The sequence below is a fragment of the Biomphalaria glabrata genome, chromosome 17, assembly GCF_947242115.1.
Source record: "Biomphalaria glabrata chromosome 17, xgBioGlab47.1, whole genome shotgun sequence".
NCBI lineage: Eukaryota > Metazoa > Mollusca > Gastropoda > Planorbidae > Biomphalaria > Biomphalaria glabrata.
The window spans coordinates 19,551,842-19,576,174 of record NC_074727.1 but is presented as its reverse complement, the minus strand read 5'-3'; the positions used below and the strand labels follow the sequence as shown (position 1 = coordinate 19,576,174).

Genomic DNA, 24,333 nt, shown 5'->3' with positions numbered 1-24,333 from the left:
AATACTGCTAAATTTATTGGGAGACTTATGGAACAAGTTGCCTGAATCAGACAGGAAAACAAATGACTTAGAGCTGCAATTTTTAGCCATTTTAGTTTCGCAACCCCCTAATATAATTTTCCACTAGTCGACGACCCCTAACGATATTTTTCTTTTGTTTACAGATAAATAAAATATTTGCTCGTATTTAAATTTTTAAAAAGGTTATTATTTAGACTTACATTTATTAACTTTTCTGTTGCGTATTGACAATACACATGTTGCTTACTTAAGAGATAATTTGACAAATATGGCGAAGTATGGAGAACAGTCTTTGATACCGGTACAGTAAACTACATTGGTACAGAAATAGTGTTTGGACAAACACGCCAGTGGTAGTGCCAAGGTTGAGTTTCTTTTTGTTCCACCGGATCAACGAATTCCATCTTCTGCATCAAGTCTGCTTCTGATGCGGTTCAGATCTGGCTTGTTACAGCAAGTTAGAATGAACAAAAAAAACTTACAATGATGAATAGACAAAAAAAAACAACAAATTTCAGGGTCGCCCCTGGGAAATTTGTCATTCGACTCCCAAGGGAGTCGCGAGCCACAGGTTGAGAACCCTTGATTTAGAGAGAATAATTTTCTAATAACATGCAAAACTAGCTTTTTCAACGTTCCGTAAACTTTCATAACGCTTATAACGATTATTTGGAGAAATGTGCATTATATTCACAATCATCCGACATACGCAGATTCATAGGTGCCTATGACTACAAATGTATCCAACACACCATTAGCACAAAATGAAGCAACTCAGCGCTAAATATTTTTCTTGAGCTTAAAACAAAATAAATGATCCAAAGTACAAGTCAAGTATACAATGACTTGAAATAAAACACATTAATTGCTGTGTTTCTCACATTTTCGGGTGGCGACCACTTAGATACAATATTTTAGTTCGAAGCCCCTAAGAAGCTGGGATCCAGAAGAGAGATGTAGGCTCCCACAGGTCCGTGATTTGTTTTTTAATGTATTGAAAAAGAAAAGAAACTTAGTAATGTTTTTTAGGTTTTATTTTTCATTGATATGAACTGAACACTCTCTGTGTGTGTGTGTGTGCGCGCGTGCGTGTGTGTGTGTGTGTGTTTAGAATTCAAAGTTACGTCATGAAATTTCATTAAAACGGAGACAGTTTGAAATGGCTGCCTGGGCGTGCGGTTTGCGCGCTGGACTGCCGTTTGGATTTATCGATGGCCCCGGGTTCAAACCCTGACCGCTCCCATCCTCCGTCTTCCTGCGGGAGGTTTCGACTAGGAAGTAAACTATCTTCAGCTCTGGAGGAACATCCGAAACATGTAAAACATTTTACAAACAAATGTTTACTCCAAACAGCTTTGATCCATATTTTTGCATACGCTCTTGCAAAAAAACGGTCTACATTTGACAAAATCAATTGAAGATGAAACGATGTCTCTTTCTTAAGATATTTTAATTTTTTAAACATTATAATAATGTTATTTGACTAATATTCAAACATGAATGGATAGCTACAATGAAAATAAAACATTTCTTTTCGCTGCCCTCCATCCCATAGTTGACAGGTCGTTGGCTTATAGCTCCAGACAGCTAGTAGGCCTACAACTGAACCAATTTAGGCGTTTTAAATTTTTAATACACAAAACACTTTGAAACTCAATATAGCCTAACTGTTAGTTTTCACAGATTTAACTTGAAATGAGACATAGATCTAATAGTAATGAAATAAACTGATAAAAAAAACGTCTTTACTCTTTCATGTCCCAAGTTCACGTCTTTACTCTTTCATGTCTCAAGGTCTATCTGAGGTTTCACATTCCCACCAGGTACGCTAACTTCGTCATCGTCACTGCTCAATCTGCATAACCGCCATTCCAGATCCCACCTCATCGTGGTTATCGCTTGAACACCCCATGTGGGGGTGGTCAAGCGGAACTGGTTTTTGATTACAGGTTTAAAAGGCCAGGTAATCAATGTAAAATGAAAATAGCCACACGTCTCCGCCTCCCTCCGAGTGGGGGAACATGGCTAACTTAGTAGTCACTGTATCCGACTCGCAAGGTTGGGTACGGGGATGAAAAGAACGGAGCCCAGCGTGCTACGATACGGCGCGCCGTAAATGTTGGGGGACCTCGGGGCCAGTGTTTCCGGAAACAATGGCATTGCACTAAGCCGCCACGCCGATGGCATTGGTAACGAACGTGAAAGAGACGGCTCTCTCGAGGGCAAGCTAGCATAGCCACCAATCACTCGCATAACCTCTTCTTACCGCCACCTAGGAACTACACACAATCCGTAACATCCCTTTTTGTTAGGACGTTGCGCCCCCCCCCCTTGAAAAGATACAGATGATCAATAATCCAAAACAGAATATTATGAACAATAATGCAACATGGAATACCTGTATCATTTTTTAAAAAATTAAACGCTAAAAAGACATTAAAATACTTATATATAGTTAAATATACCGGCACAGTAGATCTAATCTAATATAAATAGAAAAAAACAACAGATATGTTATCGTTTGTAACTGATTTGAAAAAGTATTACTACGAAAAGAACATTAAAATGTATTTTAAACTATAAATCAAAAGAACTTGATGTCAATAATATTTTACGCTAAACTAACATCCATTTAAAATAAAAGTCAAAATGTCTTCTGTTTTGACTTTTTAATTACCGGCACTAGATCTACATACAGGACGGGCTATTCGTCTCAAAACAGATATTACAAACTCGCGAAAATTCAAGGCCAGAAATGAGGCGCCTATGAATAAACTCATGGGAATCCCTCGCGCGCTGCTCTATCTTATTCTAAATATTCCAAAATAATATCTTATGTACGAATATCGTGTTTTTTTTAAAGTTTTAAACGGATAATGGAATAACTAGAATTTAATTAAAATATATTTTTTAAACATTTTATTTAACTAAATTTGAAAAAAAGGAAACTTGGAATAATGATTTGGCGCCCCTTACATTCGGCCGCCTGCGTGCGATGCACACATTGTACAATAGGTAACGGCGGCCCTAGTTATAATTAAAACAATGATGACAATTTGTTAATTAACAAGGTTACAAAGACAGTTTGTGTGGAAACACAAACTAAAATCGGCCCCCGAAGTGGTCCACTCAGGCAGGCTTCAATATTTTCAGAAAGAACATCCAAATGAAATTATATCAAAGACAAATGAGAGATAAGAATGGAGAAAGAAGGTTGACAGAACTTGTGTAGTGCCCCAATGATGCTGCAGATCAAAGGATAGGTGCAAGTAAATGCAAAGTTAGATGTGCACCTGGCCTAATTAGTTCCCCCTTCAGACCTTGTGGTCTATAGGGCAGATGATGTAAAGTTCATCTGTTCTTGTGGCCTACGGTTAACGAGGGTATCATGTAGCCAGCACAACGACCAAACGTCTTTACTTTTCCCCAACTAATGTCAGGTACCCATTAAAGCTAGGTAGACTCAGAGGCGCCCAAGGATTCCGAAATTGAAAATCCCAGTCTTCACCAGGATTCGAACCCGTGACCCTTGGTTCGGAAGCCAAGCGCTTTACCGAGCCTCTCCTGGTGTTTACATGATGTAATTGTTTTGAAAATGGTTAATTTTTTATTCGAATTCTCATTAGCAATACATGATAAAAAAAATGTTTAAGAAAATGGAGTTTATAAGATTACTATTCGTTCTAAATTAGGTCTAACTTAAAATGCATACTAATTAGCTTTTTCTCTTTAAAAAAACTGCTTGCATAACTGATTTTAAAAATTAGATTTTTCGCTTTCAGGAAAAAAAAAAAGTAGCCGTTGCATCAGAACTTTGAATGGTCTAAAACAGCGATGCCCAAACTACGGCCCGCGGGCCAGGTCCGGCCCGCGACGTGCTTCAATCCGGCCCGCCAAAACATTGGAACAAAATGATTTTAAAAAATGTAAAAATGAGAAAGTTACGATTGATATTTTTTTTAAGTTAGAATTTTCACTCTTTATTTGGTGAATTCCATCTTTATGTTTGGTATTCTAATATTCATATTCAATATTTTTTTTTATTGTAAGAACATAAGTGTTGTTTTTTTTTTTATGTAGATAAGACTTGACAGCTATTTTTAATATCTTGAAAAATTCCGCTACTGTCTTGAGCTAGCCGTGTCCTTGACACCTTGTGTGTACAACACAGAGCATCATTGATGCCTCGTTTTGGGTCGTGTTCTTTTATTGTGAAAGCGATTGGTACCGTATTGTTTAACGTTTGTGATTTAATAAAATGGGAAAATCTAAGAAACGAAAAGTGGAATCTGCATGTAGAAAAGTGAACAGATCTTTACTTTTTTGTGGAATTCGATAATAAGCCAACATTTTTCATTTGTAAAGAAAGTGTGGCTGTTTTTAAAGAACATAACATTAAAAGGCATTATGAAACCAAATACATAAACACAAATGGTGACATTCTTGATTTGAGCCATGAAGACAAGATTGCCAAGTTACGAATAGAGATCGTGGGATTGACGAGAATATTTAACAAAAAGAGACAAGAAAATGAGTCGGCGATAAGGGCCAGCTACAGCTCACATCCTAAATAGAGTAATGAAGCCTTTATCCAATGGCGAATGTGTAAAAAAAAAGTGCTTGCTAGCAGTGATAGAAGAAATGTCCTGAAAAGAAGAATGCATTAGAAGCTGTCAGCTTTTCTCGCATGACACTACAAAATTTCCGTTCACATTAAAAGACAGAGCAGCAGAATTCGAAATGTTTTCTATTGCTGCTGACGAGTCCACTGACATAACCGATACCGCGCAACTCTTGGTATTTATTTGCGGTACAAACAACAATTTTGATATAAGAGTAGTTAGCAGCTATGACGAGCATGCATGGGGCTACAACTGGAGAACTGTTCAAAGAAGTGTCAGACGTCATAGAAGACCTTGCTCTTCCTTGGAATAAATTAGTTGGAGTGATTACTGATGGCGCTAGAAATATGCCTGGATGTCACAGCGGACTGACAGCAAGAGTTATTTTAAAAAGTTGAGTCGAATGGAACTGAACCCTTGCGGCTTCACTGCATCATTCACCAACAAAATCTCTGAGGAAAGGTTTTGAATCTAGACCATGTGATGCTGATTAAGTTCAGTACTGTACATTCCATCAAATCACAAGCGTTGAATCACAGAACAATCAAAGATTTTCTGACAGAATTCTGAAGACGTTTTATTTCACAATGAAGTGCGGGCTGGTTAAGCCGAGGAAAGGTATTAAAAAGTTTTGTTTTTTTTATTTGAGACACAAAATTGAAATATTTATGATGGAAAAATCAAAACAAGTGCCACAACTGAACGACCCCTCGTGGTTGTGGGATTTGGCTATTTTATGCGACATCACATCAAATCTAAATGAACTCAATACCAAACTTTCGCATGTGTGTGCAGACATGAGCGCTTTCCACACAAAATTGCAACTCTTCATTCAACACTTCCAACCTGAACCACTCTACAAAATGATGAGCAGCTAAATAAAGAAAAAATGATCCAACTTCTGAGGCTCTTGATGAATAATTTCTGTGAAAGATTTGTGGATTTTCATAATTTAAAAATGAAATCCGTCTTTTTCAAAATCCATTTGCTGACGATGTGTCAAGCGCCCGACAGATCTGGAACTGATTGACTTACAAAGTCAGACATCCCTGCTTGACAAATTTCAAGTGATGCAGACTATTGACTTCTACTGCGTGTTACCTGCAGAAACTTTTCGAAATCTTCGGAAACAAGCGTTAAGGGTGATCACAAGTTTTTCAAGCACTTATTTGTGTGAATAAACTTTTTCAGTGATGACATATGTGAAATCCATGTTACGTAATCGACTCACTGATGAACATCTAGATTCAGTGCTCCTACTTGGTGTTTCATCTATGCAGACAAATATTCAGAAGATGGTTTTGGATAAACTCCATGCATCACATGAATTTATGTAAGTAGGTCCACATATAAAACTAATAAAAATAGCTTATTGTATTTTTTTTTCCTTTTTGGTGATATGGCCCGCGACACGAATGCCAAAAATTAAAATGGCCCGCAGACCAAATAAGGTTGGGCATCACTGGACTCTAAAATATTGTGATGTCGGATTTTCAATATCTTTTCTAGTTTACGAGATCTAAACGGGACGGACGGACAGACGGATAGACGGACAGACATTTCGCACAAAACTAATAGCGTCTTTTCCCCTTTCGGGGGCCGCTAAAAATAACAACAAAATTCCACACAAATAAATCAGACACAATATACAGAACAGTTCATTGAGAGACTACACACAAACGTCTTGGTGCTTTTCATGTTCCCTGTTTAACGAGTAGCGCTGATACAGTCTGGTAGAGTAAACCAAACAGAGTAACGCCGATACAGTCTGACAACAAGTAGATCTGGTAGAGTAATATTCCACAAGCACTCCCCCGTTGAGGATTTACTCACATGGTTAATTCGAAAGCTCTCATGGTTTATATTGAAAGTTTCACAAATAAGCACAAAGCTTTCTTTGATTAGTTTGATGCTTTCTTTGATTAGTCTGAAGCTATCTTTCATTAGTTTGAAGCTTTCTTTGATTAGTTTGAAGCTTTCTTTGATTAGTCTGAAGCTTTCTTTGATTAGTCTGAAGCTATCTTTGATTAGTTTGAAGCTTTCTTTGATTAGTTTGAAGCTTTCTTTGATTAGTCTGAAGCTATCTTTCATTAGTTTGAAGCTTTCTTTGAAAGTGTCATGATCTCCTGATCTTCCCGAAAAATTTGAAACACTCTAGTCTAAAATTTTTGTTCCACAAGCTGTAGATAATCGGGTTAAGGGCACAGTTCAAGAAAAGGCTGTACAGTGAGGTCCAAACTGGACTCAATGCTAAAATGTGATCATATGCCGCTGCTCGGACAAACATGAGGATCAACGTGGTCAAGTTGGTGACCACGTAAATGACCGTGATTGTAAAAAGCATGAATGTGGTCCGTTTCTTATGTTTTTGCTTAGTGTTTTTGTTAGTTGTATCTGGGTGTAATTTTAACTTTGAGTTGGGAGAAGAAAGGGAGCAAACATTGTGACAAGAGCCGCGTGGCTTAAACAGGTGAAATGAGTTTGGGTTTTTCACTATTTCTTTAGGATTAGGGCAATATATTACATCATTCTTTTCGCTACTTTTATAAATTGTGTTTTCAAGCCATTGAATTGATGATTGTGTTGGTTCTAAGGCCGTTATTTGTGAACAGTTTAATTCGTTGTCCCTGCTAGACGATTGCGAGTCACTTCCGGTATTCTTTTCACAGTATTTCGAAAAGGTTCTTTGATTCGTCCCCTGCTTCCGCGCCTGTTTGGCAATGCGTGTGTACAGGAAGCATATCACTCCGCTGTCCACCAGGAATAATAACGTGAAGGCACCTATAGTGACTTTCGGCCAAGGAGTCGCCATAAGCTGTTCGTCCACGTAGCAGAGATGGAGACAGAGACCGGGCATTTCCGTTTGTTTCTCAAGTCTGCCGTGCACGATGATATGGGCGATGCTAAAGAACAGGCAGGAGAAGGCGATCACGAGGTTTGTGTTGCGAGCCTGGCACGTACTGACCTGCCATTCAAGAGGGTGACAAATTTTTCTGTACCTATCAGAAAATAAAAATGTAGAGAATAAAATTATTTGTAAAAAACTGTAATAGGCTCATCTTGTTGGAGAATGAATAGAACAACTATTACTTTAAACCCTATTTTGTCAAGAATTTTTAATTTATAAATAATAGAAAATGTTAATACATTAAATGAGATATAGAGCTAGTGATGGTACGAAACAATAAGTAATTTTTTTTTAGATTTATAGTTACATCGGCTTGAAGAATCATCAACACTTTATTGGGTGTCTTTTACCAAGGACGAATATCTTTTTTAAAATAGAAAGTGTATGTCCATAGTACAATTCATTAATCATTCTTAGACATTAACGCTTGTTATAATTTTAATATATGTTGCTCAGTGGTAATCACGGTGCTATAACTCAAAATCACCACTCGAGTTTTGTTATTTTGCTGAGCGCCTAAAGGCGACACGGAAACCCTCTTCCAAATTAATTGAAGAGAAACTTAAACAGACAGTAAGACAAAACAAGCCATTTACAAAAAAGGATTAATTAAAAAAAACAAAGCTTATGTAAATGAAACATCCACTAAATACTGTCATTTATCTGAATATTGCACAATTTAGCTCCCTTTCTGCTATATAAAACAAAATTAATTAATTAGTATTATTTCATTAGATATTTGGTTAATTTTTGGATTGATTTGTGTATTTTCATCCACTATGAATAATTATGCAAAATTTAAACTTGATCCGAGAATGGGAAGTGGGAGAAAAAAGTGTCAAAACGGAATAAGGGGAATAAATCTAAATATGTATCCACTTTTCTCATTGAGTAGCTAGGTCAGAGAAATAAAAAAAATAAATAGCCCAACAAATCCCAGGTACATCTCGGGTGCAAGGGAAACGAACGAGACATCTCCGGCCTTGCTCCAGACGGTATCATTAAACTGAAAGACCCATGCGGCATCTACAACACAGGAAGGAATTACGTCCGGTGAGCAATTGACTGATTAAGTGATGAGAGCGTAGTGAGTGCTGGTGAGGGTCAAGAGGCGATCAGTGCTCCCAAGTGAAGCGAGAATAACAATATCTGACCGAGTTCAAACGACTCCAGGAAAGGGGGTTGGGGGGGGGTGTCTCAACGTCTGCCATGTGGTGTAGAAAAACAAACACAAAAGTGCACTTAATAAGATAAAGGTCATTTAGTGAACTAGTGCCTCGATAACGATAATCATATCAAACATTTATCACTTTAGATTCCCGAGTATAAACAATTTTCATCAAACATAAACCAGAGCTGGTTTGGAACAGCGGTTTTGGCGCGTTAGTCGTTTTGGCGTAGCCACGTAGGGACTGGACGTACTCGCGTGAACTGTTGTAGTCACATTACTTATGTTCATTTTAGTATGTTTTGTTTGGTATGTGTGACTGTGTTAAAACGTATTTCTTATGTAACTACTTATATTCTCCATTGGATCTGGGATTACATTTTGATGTGTAACTATTGTTATTTCCATAACAGTATAATGTGGGTGTCTGTGCGGGGGGGGGGGGTAATTTTGACTAGCAATTTTCGAACACGGAACCATCGAGATGACATGTCCAAAGCAAATACCATACGACCAGGAAGCCATCTATAGTTCGAAATGCCTTCGGAAAATAGTCTAAATTATTTTTTTCCCGGAAGGTGAGGGGATGAATGTATGCTATGTGCACTTTAGTTTAGTGGAAAACAATGTTTATTATCAAAAAGATTTGTGGATTCTTTTAAATTATCGTCAGAACCTCTTGCGCAAAACGGCTGCACCAAAACGACCATCGCGCAAAAAACGCCCCCCCCCAAAAAAAAAAAAAAAAAAAAACGGCTGCACCAAAACGAGCCCCTCCACACCCCCCCCCCCCCCGCCCAAAAAAAAACAAACGTCGCTTACCTCTAACCCAAATATGTGAACCTAAACAATACATCTGCGCTCTACCCACTTTATGAGACTTAATTTAAGACCGTCTTCTATTTGCCTCTGGGTATCTCCCAACAAAATATTTTAAGGCATGATCAGAAACAGAACTTGAACATTTTTCTCTAGCTTGAATCTAAAATGTTCTGATGTCTCTCTGTTTGATCTCGAGATTCCCAGATCTCAAGTTATAAAGAAGACGGCGTTATTATACCAATTCTAGTCAGTTTACCTAACTACTGCCACAGCCAACAGCAAGAAAGTCGAGATGGTGGCGTTGGTGAAGTTCACGAAGAAGTACAATTTGCAGACGTAGATGTTGTCCATATCCAGGCTTCTGAAGTTGACATAGAAAGTTACTGTAAACAGAGGGGAAAAATATTTCTGTCAACTTTCACAATAACACAGCAATTGTTAATAAGTAGATGAATGTTAGCTATTCTTTCTTCTAATTTAAAGTTAAAAAAAGGTGTTTTTTATTAATCTAATATTTTTACAAAGCTTATATCAACTCACTCTATCTGAAGTATGTCTGTCTGTAGGTCTTTATGTCTGTCTGGTAAAAATGTTCTTCACGTTTTATATCCCATAAACGTTCTCGAATCAAATTGAAACTTTACATAATTATTCATAGGCGAAGACAATACATGAATCAATAAAAAAAAAATTACAAAGAAAGTTTGTGTTATCACAGAAATTCACCAATGGACCAGGTATATTCTTGTTTTTATTTAAATCAGTATTTTACTCAATGAAATAGTTAATAAACGAAAAATGTATTTTAAAATGAGCCAGTGATACTTTTTCCATAGTGGCGTTAGATGCAAATTTTTGTATCAATGCGCGAATCAATAAATGAAGATTGAGTTATTAATGAAGAAGTCTGTGAGCTCTTTTTAAATGTACCTCCCTGAAAGTTTTTCATTTGAAAGTTGTTTATTTTTTATGAAAAATTTGATTGAATTGTTTATTAAAATAATTAAATGTTTCACTTTAGGAACAGAAAAAAAATCTCCGTTGCATCACAACTTTGAATAATCTAAAATATCATGATGACCGATTTTCATTTTCTAGTTTTTGAGATCTAAATGGGACGGACGTACGGACAGACAGAAAGACCTCACAAAGACTAATAGCGGCTATTCCCCCTTTGGGGTCCGCTAAAAATAAACAAATTAGTCAACTAATAACTGGTTGTTTACTATTTCGTTTGATACCAACAAGGGCAATTAATCCTTTATTATTCAAAGTTATAGTTAAATATGTCGGGTTTTGTCCTCTTAAATAATTGTATTATTTCTCTAACACTCCTTTATGGATCAAATTGAAACTTTAAACAATTATTTATTGTCACTAACAAAGCATGAATCAATTAGAAAAATAACAGTTTAGTAAACTGTTAATTATTGTGCTTGATATCAAATAAGGGAAATAACTTCTACATGCTCGGGAGATGTAGTTGTAAGTGCGGAGTCTTTCCCCCCCACCCCACCTTTAGATATTTTTTTTATAGGATTCTCATAGTTTGCAAGTTGCATGTAAAAGCTTTTTTTTTTTTTTGAAAAATTTGCAAATAAACATTGACACCCAACCTACGATCTGCGAGCCATATCACACCCGCGACGTTTTTCAAATATCTGTAAACAGTGCAGAACAAGGAGGCAGAAGCTCAGTTACATTCGTATTGTTTGTTTACGCCGCCGTCCTCGATACACGTGTAGAATATTGAAGTGTCCATCTGCCTGCAAAAGGTTGGTCTCATTTGTACGATATCACTACTCACCTGGTAGAGTAATTAAAGTTGCAATCAGATCGACCACAGCTATCGACACTATAAAGTATGTAGTGGCTGTCTTCTTCTTCTCTCTGCAGTAGATGAGTATAATCAAAGGGTTGCCAATGACGCCCATAATAAACAAAAAGGCCAGGTAGATAAATGTCGGAACTAATGCCAGATTTTTCTCCAACTGCAATTTGAAAAAATGCTGTCTATATTCGTCGGATTCGTTTTGAAATCCATCCAGTGAACTGTTCATCAAACTATAATTTTGTTCACAGTTATACATTGTATTTTCTAACAAATAACAATAATTCTGAATAGCTTTTTTTTCTTGTAAATCGTATATACAGAAGACTACATTAATTTGTAGTCATTTAACAAAAGTATTATAGAAATGGTTTAATGTGTGTTCTACAACAGTGATTCCCAAACTGTGTTACGCAGAATCCTAGTGTTCCACAAAGCCTGAATAGGTGTTCCACGAACTACTGAAATAATTAACTAGTAGGCCACAACGTGAATTAATCTCTCTAAAAAAATTAGGAAAGTTTTCCGATAAATACTCAGAATGTGGGAAACTCCTGTTCAATAACACTGCACTGGGTCTAGAGAAAATATCGTTTTATGGTTAGATAGAGTGACGTTAAAGATTCAGAAACATGAGGCTGCCATATCAGATGGAGCCGTCAGACTAAAACCTCGGGAAACAGCAACTGTCTATGTCTGAAGCTTCAGGCTTGGAGTAGACTACATAGCTTATAAGAAATGGATCGATGCATGCATTGTCTTTGGAGAGGAATCTATAGAGACTTAGTCAGAGCGTTGGTCCAGCAGTGTCCTTCTTTGTATTGGCTCCTTTATTGGAATGTAACGTTAAGCCTCTTTTACTTCTTTTCTGTGGGGAATATCTTCACAAAGTAAGCTCTGACAGTTTGACCCTTCACTTGACACATTCTTTTCTATATAATGTTTATGGGCTGTGTCTTGGCGTTCTAGCGACTGATAATAAAAAATAAGGCACAAATCATAACATGCATGAAGTTGAAGTTGATAAGTCTTTATGGGCTGTGTAAATTTCTTAGCGTCTTACTATCCCAGTTACTGAAAATAAAAAAAAAAAAATTAGGCATAAATCATAACACGCATATACTCGAAGACTCTAACCATTAATTAAACATAGAAACATCAAAGTTAAGCTAGTACATTCACTTATCTCGTAACTCCGACTAGGCAGTAAACTTTACCTTTATAGCACATTTAGTAAGTAATCCCTTATTCTAGCTCTATTTTTTAGCACATTTATCTAGCTGATGTAACTAGAACGTTTCTTTTGAACACAGTTACTTAGTTCATTGTTAGACCTCTAGTTATTATCATTGTAATGTATATATATATATACATATAATATTCTTGGTTGTAGCTAGATATATGTTTGTATATTTCTCCCTTGTTTTACCTGCGGTCTAACTGCCAAAAAATTAATGAAGTGGAATCCAGGTACCATCAAAATATTCAAAAGATGCCCAGTTAAATCCCAAGGAAGCTTGTGGTCTCACGGAGAAATTAGCACAGTGACTAAAGCCCATTCTGTGTAATGCTGAATTCAGCGTATAATAATACTCCAAGAAATTTTTTTTTTTTTAAACCAATGGTCTGCCTCAACATATGACGCTAACCTAAGTAAGTGTTTAACGAAGAACGATAAGCATGTATAACGCTACATAAGTTGTCGAAAGTACACCAACATCTTAACACAAGTGGATTTCTAAGGACTGCAAAGATTTCCCGAAAGTAATTGTACACACACCCACTAAAGAGAAATATAACTTCTGTGAAATGCTACTTTTAGAATGTAAATATTACTATTTACTATTAAAGTTTTCAAACGAAAGTAACGGTAGTAATGTGTGACCTACTTTCATTGATCCTACCATGAAAGACGGCACTTCCGAAACAAAACAAAAAATTGTATCATATTAGCCTTGACCTTGATACATAGAAATACATCTCGACCTCCCGTGTTAATGCTTGGAGTATAAATATATGTACCTATAAATATGTACATATATTTGTATAAATGGCGGAAAAACTATAAATAGCCAGCGTGTTTGGTGTATCCGGTGTACAGAACAAAGAAAGTGTTGTTAAGCTTTGGCTTTTTTTTCCAATTTATATGATAATTTTTATGTCTTTTTAGCATGGCAGAATGACATTTTCTAAGCTCTATTGTTTGTAAAAACAATTTATTGCAATATGCAGGAAGCCTTGGACCTACATTCTACAAGTTAAAACTTAATTAAAAACCTGCCTCCCTATAGAAGTAAATGAACCACACCAGACAGAGATGTTGTTACAATTAAAGCTCAATTTTGTTTCGTTTGTTTATGTTTAGTTGGCAACAACAAAGTTCGATTCAGCGTCTATGACATTGTTTGGATGAATTTGAAAATCTCTAATATCACAAGATAATGAACAGATTCATTCTTTTCCTTGACAGGAAGATGAACAATATCCCATGATCCACGGACAAAAACGATGATTGCTATCTATGTTTTTATAAACCACAAGGTAAACACAATCTACTATTCCAGTGGGCTTCAAAATTGTCATTCGAAAGAGACAAATTCTAAAAATTACAGAATGAAAGCTAACTTAAAAAGAGCCATTTTCAAAAACTTAAGCTTTGCTTCAGAAGTAGAGACATTTATATAGAAATATATAAGATTAAAAGTATTGTATAAAATACAGACGTTACTTAAAAAAAAGAAGATGATTACGTCCTACGGTCCTACACGTCATGAATCTAGTCATCGAGAATAGCCTTGCTAAATATATCTTAGAATAACTAACTGATAATATAATAAATCTTAGTCTCAAGCTTATATCAAGATAATAAAGATAATAGTTGAAAAGTAGAACAAGTTCATTGATAGATAAGATATCTTTAAAAACAAGAACTAGTTTCTTGTATTTGTTTTGGACAACATGAAACAAGTTTGTGTGTATGTCACTTCTACGAGCCTCATCGATTTACTCCTCATGAGTTCATGCTTACAAATGATTTTTTTCATAGATATGTAGACCCAAAGATAACTTTTTCGAATGGGCGCACGAGTCAGGAATACAATCCCAGGTGCTAAAAAAACAAACATATCTTTCCTCTCCAGATCTGTTAATCAATTTCGCTTTTCCAATAGCTCTAAATCAGAACGAAGGAGCTCGAGTTTCACATTCCACATTTCCATTTTTTTTTTAAAACCGTATTCAAAGCTGCCAATATCAATATTAAAACTTTAAAATTGTATTTCTGTTACGGTGGCATTTATTTTTTTTTCTTTTTGACTAATGATTTAGCTATCGTCACTTAACTATTTTTAAACTATTTGGACTTCTGAGAAATTGTTGTTTTTTCCATGTGTAATAGTGATTTACTGAGAGAGCGAATGTTAATATTAGCATTATTTTCTACCCAATATTTCAATAGGCGAGGAAGAGAGTTACAGTTTCTCTTTCAAGATATTCAGGAAAATCGACAATTTTGTTTTCGAATTCAATTATGTTTCCATTTCCTTGTAGCTTTAGATGAAGTGATGAGACATCCACCATGCAATGTTTGGCTCAAGACATCGTTCATAGTTCACACTCTTCACAAGTAGAAATAACTTTCTTTCAGTAAACAGTTAAGAGAAATATTTATGAACGTTTTCTCTCGAAAGCAAAGAACTTTCTTACGCAGCGGATGATTTGCTTACTCTTGACCTCTGACATTCTTTAAATAGGCGTTAGAAAAGAGCTTTAACAACAGTGGAGTTGATAATAATAATAATAATAATAACAATAAAAATAATAACTTACTCGTACAACTGCCTCACAAATTAAGAAAAAATGTAATGGAAAAACAAAACATAAAAATATGGGAACCTAAGCTTTGAGATTAAACGTTTATGGAAGTTGTCTAAAATAACAATATACCCCATTGTTATATAAATCGAGGGGATGATGACAACTTATCTCACAGATACCGTCAAGGCCCTAACATTCCTAGGAACATTCTCGTTGCCTGTCAGAGGACAAAACAGTAAATTTCAATCGCCCGGAGCTTCTGTTCGTTGATAAAAAAGAAAACTCCGCTACCATTATTGACATCGCCGTACTACTGTCTCATAATTTAAGAAAAACAGATAGAAAAACAAAGAAAATATGGGAACCTAGGCTTGGAGATTAAGCGTCTATGGAAATTGTCCAAAATAACAATATACCCCATTGTTATATCAACTATTATCAACCGACCTCACAGACACCTTCAAGGCCCTTAACATTCCTAGGAACATCCTCGTTCCCTGTCAGAGGGCGGTACTTCTGCAGACCTGCCACATCACCAGAAAATTCCTCGGTGGAAACTGATAAAGGGACTACGATGAATTTTGTTTCTCTTTAACGAAACTCGACCCTGGCTTCGCCAGAGAATGAATACTCGCTCTTTTATAATAATAATAATAATAATAATAATCACATTTCTTAGCAAATGTCTTCATTAAATGTCTGCTTTTAGTGCTTCTTGTTGAACAATACAGTGGTGAGTATCACGTGACATGTTTACATTCAAATAGCGACAAACCCATGTCTAGCACGTTTCTTGTCACTGTTTTGCCTGAACTGATGAAATGAAGACGATTATTTGAAATAGAATTTGATGTTTTCAAAGCTTTCAGTTGCATCATTAGCTATATCTACGTTAGTGTTTGTTCTTTTAAGTAAGTATAATGAAGACAATAACTCATGCAAGACTGGCATGTACTTTCCCTGCGCCGTCGTCGCTTCTGTCGCCCAACTGATCCAATAATGGTAAAACACAAAAAAATGTACGTATGTACCTTTGTTGTTTGGCTTGTTAAAATGAAGGCCGCTGAAATACTCACAGGTCTGTACGACGTGGCAACGTGCTATTGGTCTAAACAGACCACAGTCTGTGACGTTGCAGGTCAGTGCTTAGGTCTTTTTTAATGAATGGTCTATTTATGAATTATAAAAAAACTGAATTCTTTTTATTGGGGTAATTAAATCAAATGGTATGCCTGTTTCATTACTTAGAATGATTTTGATTACATACAGTGCTGAAAGCTGCAACCAATGCTGCACTTGCTACTAGGTTGTTGTATCCTACCGAGACCAGTCGTTATAGTAGGCCTCCACTGACCAGCAACGTCACAACCTGTGGGCAGTGTAGACCAATAGCTTATTTTCACGTCGTACAGACCTGTACTGTGGCAACAAGCTTTTGGTCTAAACTGCCCATAGGTTGCGACGTTGAAAGTCAGTGTTCAGACCTTCTTTCAAGATTGATCTCGACCCTAACGAAGCCCTATTAATGAAACTAAAGCTAAAAAAATTCGAGACATTTACTTGTAATAATTTAACATTTTAATTTTGCAGTCTGCACGCTACAAAAGACAAATAATTCAATTATTCCCCTTTATTATATTACCCACTAGTACATATTTTAAGCTTATTTAAACCTTTTTTTTTAAATGGTGTAATATAAATGGTGTACATAGGGACGCTAAAATATTTTACCGAATTAATTACTCTTTTGTTTAAAAGGTTCTCTTTGAAAAAAAAATTAATGCACGATTTAGGCGAAATAGGATGTAGAATAACTCTTTTAGTTATTGATATATGTATCTGACTGACTGTTGGACAGACAGAAAACATAAAACCAATAAAGGTTATTCCCTACGGAAATGACGAAATAAATCTATTCATATAGGTTAAGAGCAGGAAAACGTGTATGGTTAAATGTTGACTCATTTGTGTTCGTGTTATTTCTGTAACATAGGTTTAGATAGTAAGTAGGCGGAAGCTCATTAAAAAACTATAAAGCAATTGAGAGGATGAATTAAAATACAACTCAAAGATAAGTATAGTTATACTAGTTCCCCTTTCAGACCTTGTCAAGGTCATCTGTTTCTGTGGCCCACGGTTAAGGAGGATGTCATGCGGCCAACCGACTTTACTTTTCCCCAACTAATGTCAGGTACCCATTAGAGCTGGGTGGACTTAGAGGCGCCTAAGAATCCCGAAATTAGAAATTCAAGTCTTCACCAAGATTCTAGCCAAGTGCTGTACCACTCAACCACCGCGTCCCCTATTATTTGTTCTATTGTATTGTTATGAAAATGTGTTGGTAATTTGTGGCCGAGTGGAGAAGCAATTGTCTTCCAAATGAAGTGGGTTTATAGTTCGAATTTCGTTGAAATTTTTTTTTTTAAATCTTTGGGTAAGTAAATGTGGTTGAGTTGAGCTGAACAACTTAACAACCTCGTTAAGCCTCGGCCACGCTTAAAAATAAGGGGTGGGGTGGAGGGTCTTTCCATTTATTGTAGAACAGCAATCCTAAGAGGCAGTCCTAAGAGGCAGTCCTAAGAGAGTATCACACGATCATGCAGATATCCACATACACACATTAATGTACACACAAGCTCTCATTTTCTTACTATAGAGGGTTCTCGGGGTTACGACGTTGATCCATTCATACGTCGCGTCGTAAATCGAAACTCGGTGAAACTTTGAATACTGTAAACACTTATCATGCCTTAACCCATATCTTAACACCGGATAATTATCAACTAATTAAACAACATTTAAATACGTTTAGTAACGAATTGATACAGAAATTAAGAAGAAAACAAAGCAAAATTTAAAAATATTTTTAAAAGACAAAGCTTATCTATAATGTACATGTTATTTCCCTCACTGGATATCAAACAAAATAATTAATTTCGAATAATTTATTAACTAGTTGAGCATTTTTTTGGTTTATTGGTTCATGTTTTGTTTATTGGTTCATGTTTTGTTTATTGGTTCATGTTTTGTTAGGTACAGTAAATAATAGTTTCAAGTATCAAATTGATCGGAGATTGCGTGAGGGAGAAATAGTGGGAACAATTTTTTAAGGGGACTAAACCCAAGATTTAACCCTAACCGTGAATACTAAAGGATTAAATTCCCTTGATTTTATGAAGCGGACTACAAAACTACCAGTAAGTATTTGATTAGCTTTTTTTTTTTTAATTGATTCATGTTTAATCTATGCCAACGAATAAGTATGTGAAGTTTAAACTTAATTTAAGATGGAGTGCGGGAGAAATATTGTATACACACTTTTTACCAGACAAACAGACAGATAGATAGACAGACAGACAGATTACATATATCTAAGATTGGAGGTGTGTCGTAACCACCATACTCGGGACTGACGTAACACGAGGACTTCCTGTTTTTGTAAATGAAGCAAATAGAAACTAAATGTCTGACCTGCAGAGCGATGTAGATGTTATATTTGATTATATACATCCATGTCTCCAGGCTATTTAGGCTGTGGTGCTATATAAATTCCGACACTCGAGTCGCAGGCAGCAGTGCCAGTTCTAACTATTGCGGGGCTCTATGCATTGCGCGAACTCAGTCTGGGCAAAGATAAGGTACTAAGTGAAAATTAAGATTTTGTATTAGACAATTATGCATTACACTTTTAATAAATGAAAGTTGACAATGTTGTTTTTTTCTTATCGCACGTAGGATAGGCGTTTTCATTTTGAATGACAACCCAAAATGACAATTTTGTTTATTTTTCAGGAGAGTTTTATGAGTTTTCAGGAGATTTTAATAATTTCAGGAAATTTCCAGGACTTTTTCGTATATTTTGCAATTTCATGAGATTTTCATGAGTTCCTAGAAAATCACGAGAACACTGCCTATGATAGTGCGGGGCCCCTGTGGCCACATAGGTTGCAGTGGCCTAAGGCCGGCCCTGGCAGGCAGTATCACCGAAACAAAACAACACAAAACTGCCCACTTCCGGTGTTACAATATATAGCGGCTTCCTTATAAACTTTTCCTATAAAGCATTTTACAGGAAAGGATAAATGGTCTCCATTAGTCTGCCTGAATCACAACATAGCACTGACAACTTGAAAACAATGGTTATGTTATTAGTTGAGATGAGGTGTTTATCATTGCTGTGACTGCTAACTCTATGACATCCTAATCCAGAGGGGAGAATTCGAAGACTGAATTTTAACTTAATAGCCTTTTTTATTTTAAACTGGGAGTTTTATTTTGACGCCCGTCATGCTGCCCTAACTCTTATCGGTATCTAGTACTAGTGAGTGAAAGTAAAGGCGCTTGGTTGTTGATCTGACAGCCAAACTACCTAGTTCACAGTCGGCCACAAAATAAGTTGAGCTTTACATCATCTGCCCTAAAGATCGCAAGGACTGAAATAGAGTTAGCTTACCTCATTCTATTTTTTTGTTGGGGGGGGGGGTACATATCCACGACATATTCTAAGAACTTTCAACATTTAACAGTTCCAAAGAAGGACAGATGTGCAAAGAAATGTTAAGACAAGATCCAGCAATGCAGAGAGACTGTTAATCAAAGAGACGCTACAACGAATTCCTGGAGGTGCTTCTTCTTCCCTAGTACCATTAGAGAATGGAACGGGTTGCCTGAATCAGGCAGTAAAACAGAGTTTAAGTCATTGATTAATAAGCGTGACCAGATGGACACACGGAATGCATAGCACGTACTTATCTTCGCTTCTGAAGTAACGTCTGTAATATATAAGATAAGATAAGATAAGACAGAGGGGATTGGAGAAAGTTCGTCAAAAGTTCATTAGTGGTGCCCTAAAGTCCAAAACTAATGGGCAGGTGAATATGAACGCTGAATGTTATTTGGCACCTCAACTTTCTTCAGGTAAAGCTCACCTATCTACCATATCTTCCATAAACCTTCCATAAGATTTTGAACCATATAGTTCAAAATGAAATGCAAACAAGGTTACAAAGACAGTTTGTGTGGAAACACAAACTCAAAATCGGCCCCCGGTCCACCCAGGCAGGTAAAAAGACAGGTTGCAATATTTTCAGAAAGAATATCAGAATGAAATTCTGTCAAAGGAAATTGACAGAAAAGAATGGGGAAAAAAAGTTGACAGATCTTGTGGGGTGCCCCAAAGGGTCCAGCAGACCAAGGGTTAGGTGAAAGTGAAGGTGAAGTTCCATGTGAACCTGGCCTAGCTGATGTCTTATAATGTTTATCTAATTCATCTAATTGTTCAGTAAAGAGCCGGTTTCGTATTGAAGACCTCAAGAAAAAAAAAGTATTCCCATCCTTTAGTTTAGTGTTTTGTTGCTAGTTTTTATTGCATGTGTTCACGCGATAATATGAAAACCTATTTATTAATTGTTGTTTTCAATTAGTTTTCACTTATATGCATACTAAATATACTTTCTCTTTGAAAATAAAAGCAAACATTTTTTTTGTAAATGTAGTAGTTAGTATGACAAAACGTACTTAACTTAGCAAATACAAAACAAAAAGGTAAATGGTCATCTCCCGTACTAAATAGCCTCTAGTGTTTGTTACTATTAAAAGTGAATAGTTGTATAAATGGTGCATTTTTATGAAAACAACTGCTTCCATAGTATATTTTAGAAAAGAAAAAATAGCCGTTTCATCAGAACTTTGAATGGTTTAAAATATCCTATTGAATTTTCAATATATTTTCTAGTTTAGGAGATCTAAACGGAACAGACGGACGGACAGACAGACCACACACAACTAATATCGTCTATTTCCCTTTCGGGAGCCACTTAAAATATCGCAATTTAAAAACATGCGTTCATTATATTTATTCTCACAATGTATGGACATCAATCTAGTTTTCTAACAAGACCAATATTTATATGTCATAGAATGCATTTCTAATTCTGTCCACATGGTCAATGTTGAGAACGCTTTTTTGTGTAGTTATTGAGAAATATTATTTCTAAGTGCATTTTTAAAAGTGCATAAATACTTCTTGTTAAGAATTAATTCCTTAAACATCATGATTAAGAAACTAAAATATAACTAAAATTATAAGTATTAGTTGTTTTGCTTTCTTTTCTGAATGTACGTGACATTGTGTTGTTGTTTTTTTCACAAAAATACTTGTAGGCTTGTCTATTTCCTGCTTGTTTTGATTGACTCAATGGGAAGTTTAAAGTTTAATGGTTCAACAAGGGCAAACTGGTGTTGGAACACAAAGCTGTTGGACACATACTTAGAGGAAGTAAATAATAGGTTATCAGTGATAAAGTCATGACAGTGACACATGGCCTTGTGAAGTGGACCACTGGCTCCATAAAAAAAACAGCAACAGAGAAATTTGTTACATAAACATGATTTGAGTAATTAACACTAAGTAACACTAAGTAACACTAAGTAACACTAAGTAACACTAAGTAACACTAAGTAACACTAAGTAACACTAAGTAACACTAAGGCTTGTCTTCTTCATGTTCGAAGATTTATGAGGAATGCAGTATTTCTCGTGGCTACACGGAGTAAGTGGAAGTAGATAGATAGATAGATAGATAGATAGATAGATAGATAGATAGATAGATAGATAAATAGATAGATAGATAAATAGATAGATAGATAGATAGATAGATAGATAGATAGATAGATAGATAGATAGATAGATAGATAGATAGATAGATAGATAGATAGATAGATAGATAGATAGATATTAACCATTAAAAATTATAAGAAGTTTAATGACTAATCTCGATGAATGACAAATACTAAGCCTGGAATAAGTACTTTTAACAATTAATACTTAAAAACATTTATTTGTCTATAACATATTTTTTTCCTAGATAAAGTATCGGGAGGAAAAACAATTTCAAACTCCAAACAATGAATCATAAGTAAAGACAAACATGTCACGTGTTTCTTTTAGACTGTCAGCTACTTCAAAAGCAAAGTAATGATAATCTTTTTTTCCAAAGTTTAGAGAAAAAAGTTTGAAAAATTCATTAAACCTGGAAGAATTAACAAAGAAATTTTACAGCCTGAAAGAAAATTCAACTGAATGTTGAATGTTGGAAATTCTACAAAGTAATTTCAGAATTAGGAAGATTTAATTAAGCAATTTCAAAATCGGACAAAACTAGGCATTTCCAGAGTTTTTATGAGTGGATAAAAAAAGTCAAACATTTTAAAGACATGGTGAATTTAAATTCAAACATTTCAGACGACGATTACCTGGATGAGCTACATCAGGAGGCTTGGCTTAAAAACTTGCCTGTATTTATTTACATAATCGTTATAGCAACCATGGGGATGCTGGGTAATACGTTGACCTTATTTGTGTACGCCATCAAAAAGAAGAAGTCTGCCACGACTGTCTTTATAGAAGCCCTGGCCATCGTGGATCTTATCAGTGATGTCGTATTTATACCAGGTAGGCTTATGTTATAAATTGAAGTATATATTTATACCAGGTAGGCTTATGTTATAAATTGAAGTATATATTTATACCAGGTAGGCTTATGTTATAAATTGAAGTATATATATATTTATAAAACATACGCTTATAGAAAGTACATTGCTGTTCTTTTTAAATATACGCCATTCGAACTTAACAAAGTTCATCTAGCACTTTTTTAAGGTAGATGTTAAAGAGGTTATAGGATCGACGAATACAGCACCTTTAGGAACTATATAGCTGAGTGATAAGCTGCCTTGCTACCTATCCGAGGGGACGAATCGGAACCCAGGTGAAGACTGGCATTGTGGACTCCCATAGTCTACCCATAGTTTTTTTTTGGTAATTGACAAAAGCTGGAGAAAGTAAAAGCAAAGTTATGGCATTGTGTTGGCCACACGACAGCCTTGTAAGCCTTATAAAGTGTAGAAAGAGAAACTCTCCAACTTTTTTTTCAATCACATTTATTTTTAAATTGTTATTAAATTTAGTCCAGATCAGTCTATTGCAGCGGTTCTCAACCTTTTAAGCTTGGCGAGCCCTTTTTACAATCCCCCACTCTGCCTCGACTCCCCTTCCCCAGCTCACACACACAGCAATAGAAGAATAGACAAAACAATCCATTTTTTTGGTCTTAGGTGACCCCTGGCAAATCGTCAATCGACCCCCAATGGGGTCGTGACACACAGGTTGAGAACCCCTGGTCTATTGGGTGGGATCAACACCCCGCCCATTAGTTCTCTCGCATTTACTCTAAATTAAAACATCATTGTTCTGTTAATTTTTTTTTTAAATCTTGAATCAGGTCTGTCTGTTGTTTATTCTTGTACACGTTTTCTCTCTCATTTCACATTCTTGGATCAAGTTGAAATTTTGCCCAATAATTCATCGTCAAATAAAACACATGAATCGATAAAAAAAATAAACCAATTAGTTCAATTTATCAATCAATAAGTGATGATTAATTAATTTTATGCTATAGAAAAGGGTGGAGACATAAGCTGCAATATTGAGAGAAATAGCTGCAAGTTAACGGTTCTCTCCCTTTTCTCAATATTAGCTTGTTGTTAAGACAAATATCTATATATATAATTCTCTTCTTCCCCCAAGAGTTTGGACGAGGAGAAGTAAAGGAAAGATCACTCTCTTATTTCTGCGGATAGTCTATGTTACGGTCGTAGCGCAGCACGGTGTGCATGAATAATGGTGCGAATTTGTGTAATGAATGGGAGGGATGTTTAAAAGGGGAAGCCGGGAGAAATTGAGAGGAAGAGAAATGAAATGTTCGTATTTACATAACTTGTTGTAATATTAAAGTATTTATAGAGTAATAACCTGAGAGTGTATTATTATTTCAAAGAGTCTTGTGTCGTAACAGTCCACGAGAAAACAAGAGTAGTATTAACACTACGGATGACTGACTGTGCGCTTGACTGTCGTTTAAATTTATGAAACCCTGCACGCTCCCACCCATATATATATCTATATGTAAATAGCAGGGCAGGACTTAACCATTGTGAAGCTCCATGTGAAACGGATTTCGCGGGGCCAAGTTTGGGTAGGGAAGCGGATAATAAGTGAAATTTAAGAGTTTGTATTAGAAAATAAATTCGTCTATGCATTTTATTAATTCTTCACTACGTACAGAATTACTTGACGAGCCTTGTG

The 24,333-nt window shown here is 35.8% G+C and overlaps 2 protein-coding genes across 8 annotated transcripts in view; one reads left to right on the top strand and one right to left on the bottom strand.

Annotated features, from left to right (window-relative positions):
* Nucleotides 1–4,138: 4,138 nt before the first annotated feature.
* Nucleotides 4,139–24,333, bottom strand: part of LOC106076995 (cholecystokinin receptor type A-like) — a 54,899-nt gene continuing 34,704 nt past the window's right edge. Inside the window, exons 1-4 of one of the 2 annotated variants that reach the window (XM_013237787.2) lie at nucleotides 12,802–13,018; nucleotides 11,349–12,446; nucleotides 9,798–9,924; nucleotides 4,139–7,642 (exon numbers count right to left, since the gene is read on the bottom strand). In XM_013237787.2, coding sequence (XP_013093241.2) covers nucleotides 6,760–7,642; nucleotides 9,798–9,924; nucleotides 11,349–11,631 — 1,293 coding nt within the window. In that variant the 5' untranslated portion in view covers nucleotides 11,632–12,446; nucleotides 12,802–13,018 and the 3' untranslated portion in view covers nucleotides 4,139–6,759. Of the gene's footprint in view, nucleotides 7,643–9,797; nucleotides 9,925–11,348; nucleotides 12,447–12,801; nucleotides 13,019–24,333 lie in introns of those variants that run through there. The other variant, XM_056015792.1, reaches the window with a different exon arrangement.
* The window catches only part of LOC106076996 (NADH-ubiquinone oxidoreductase chain 5-like), an 8,211-nt gene continuing 5,296 nt past the window's right edge, over nucleotides 21,419–24,333 (top strand). For 2 of the 6 annotated variants that reach the window (XM_056015785.1, XM_056015788.1), the window contains exons 1-2: nucleotides 21,593–21,739; nucleotides 22,432–22,641. Coding sequence is in view for 3 of the 6 variants with exons in the window: in XM_056015788.1 (XP_055871763.1) it covers nucleotides 21,706–21,739; nucleotides 22,432–22,641 (244 nt within the window). In the remaining 3 variants the exon portion in view is untranslated. The other 4 variants (XM_056015787.1, XM_056015790.1, XM_056015786.1 and 1 more) reach the window with 4 other exon arrangements.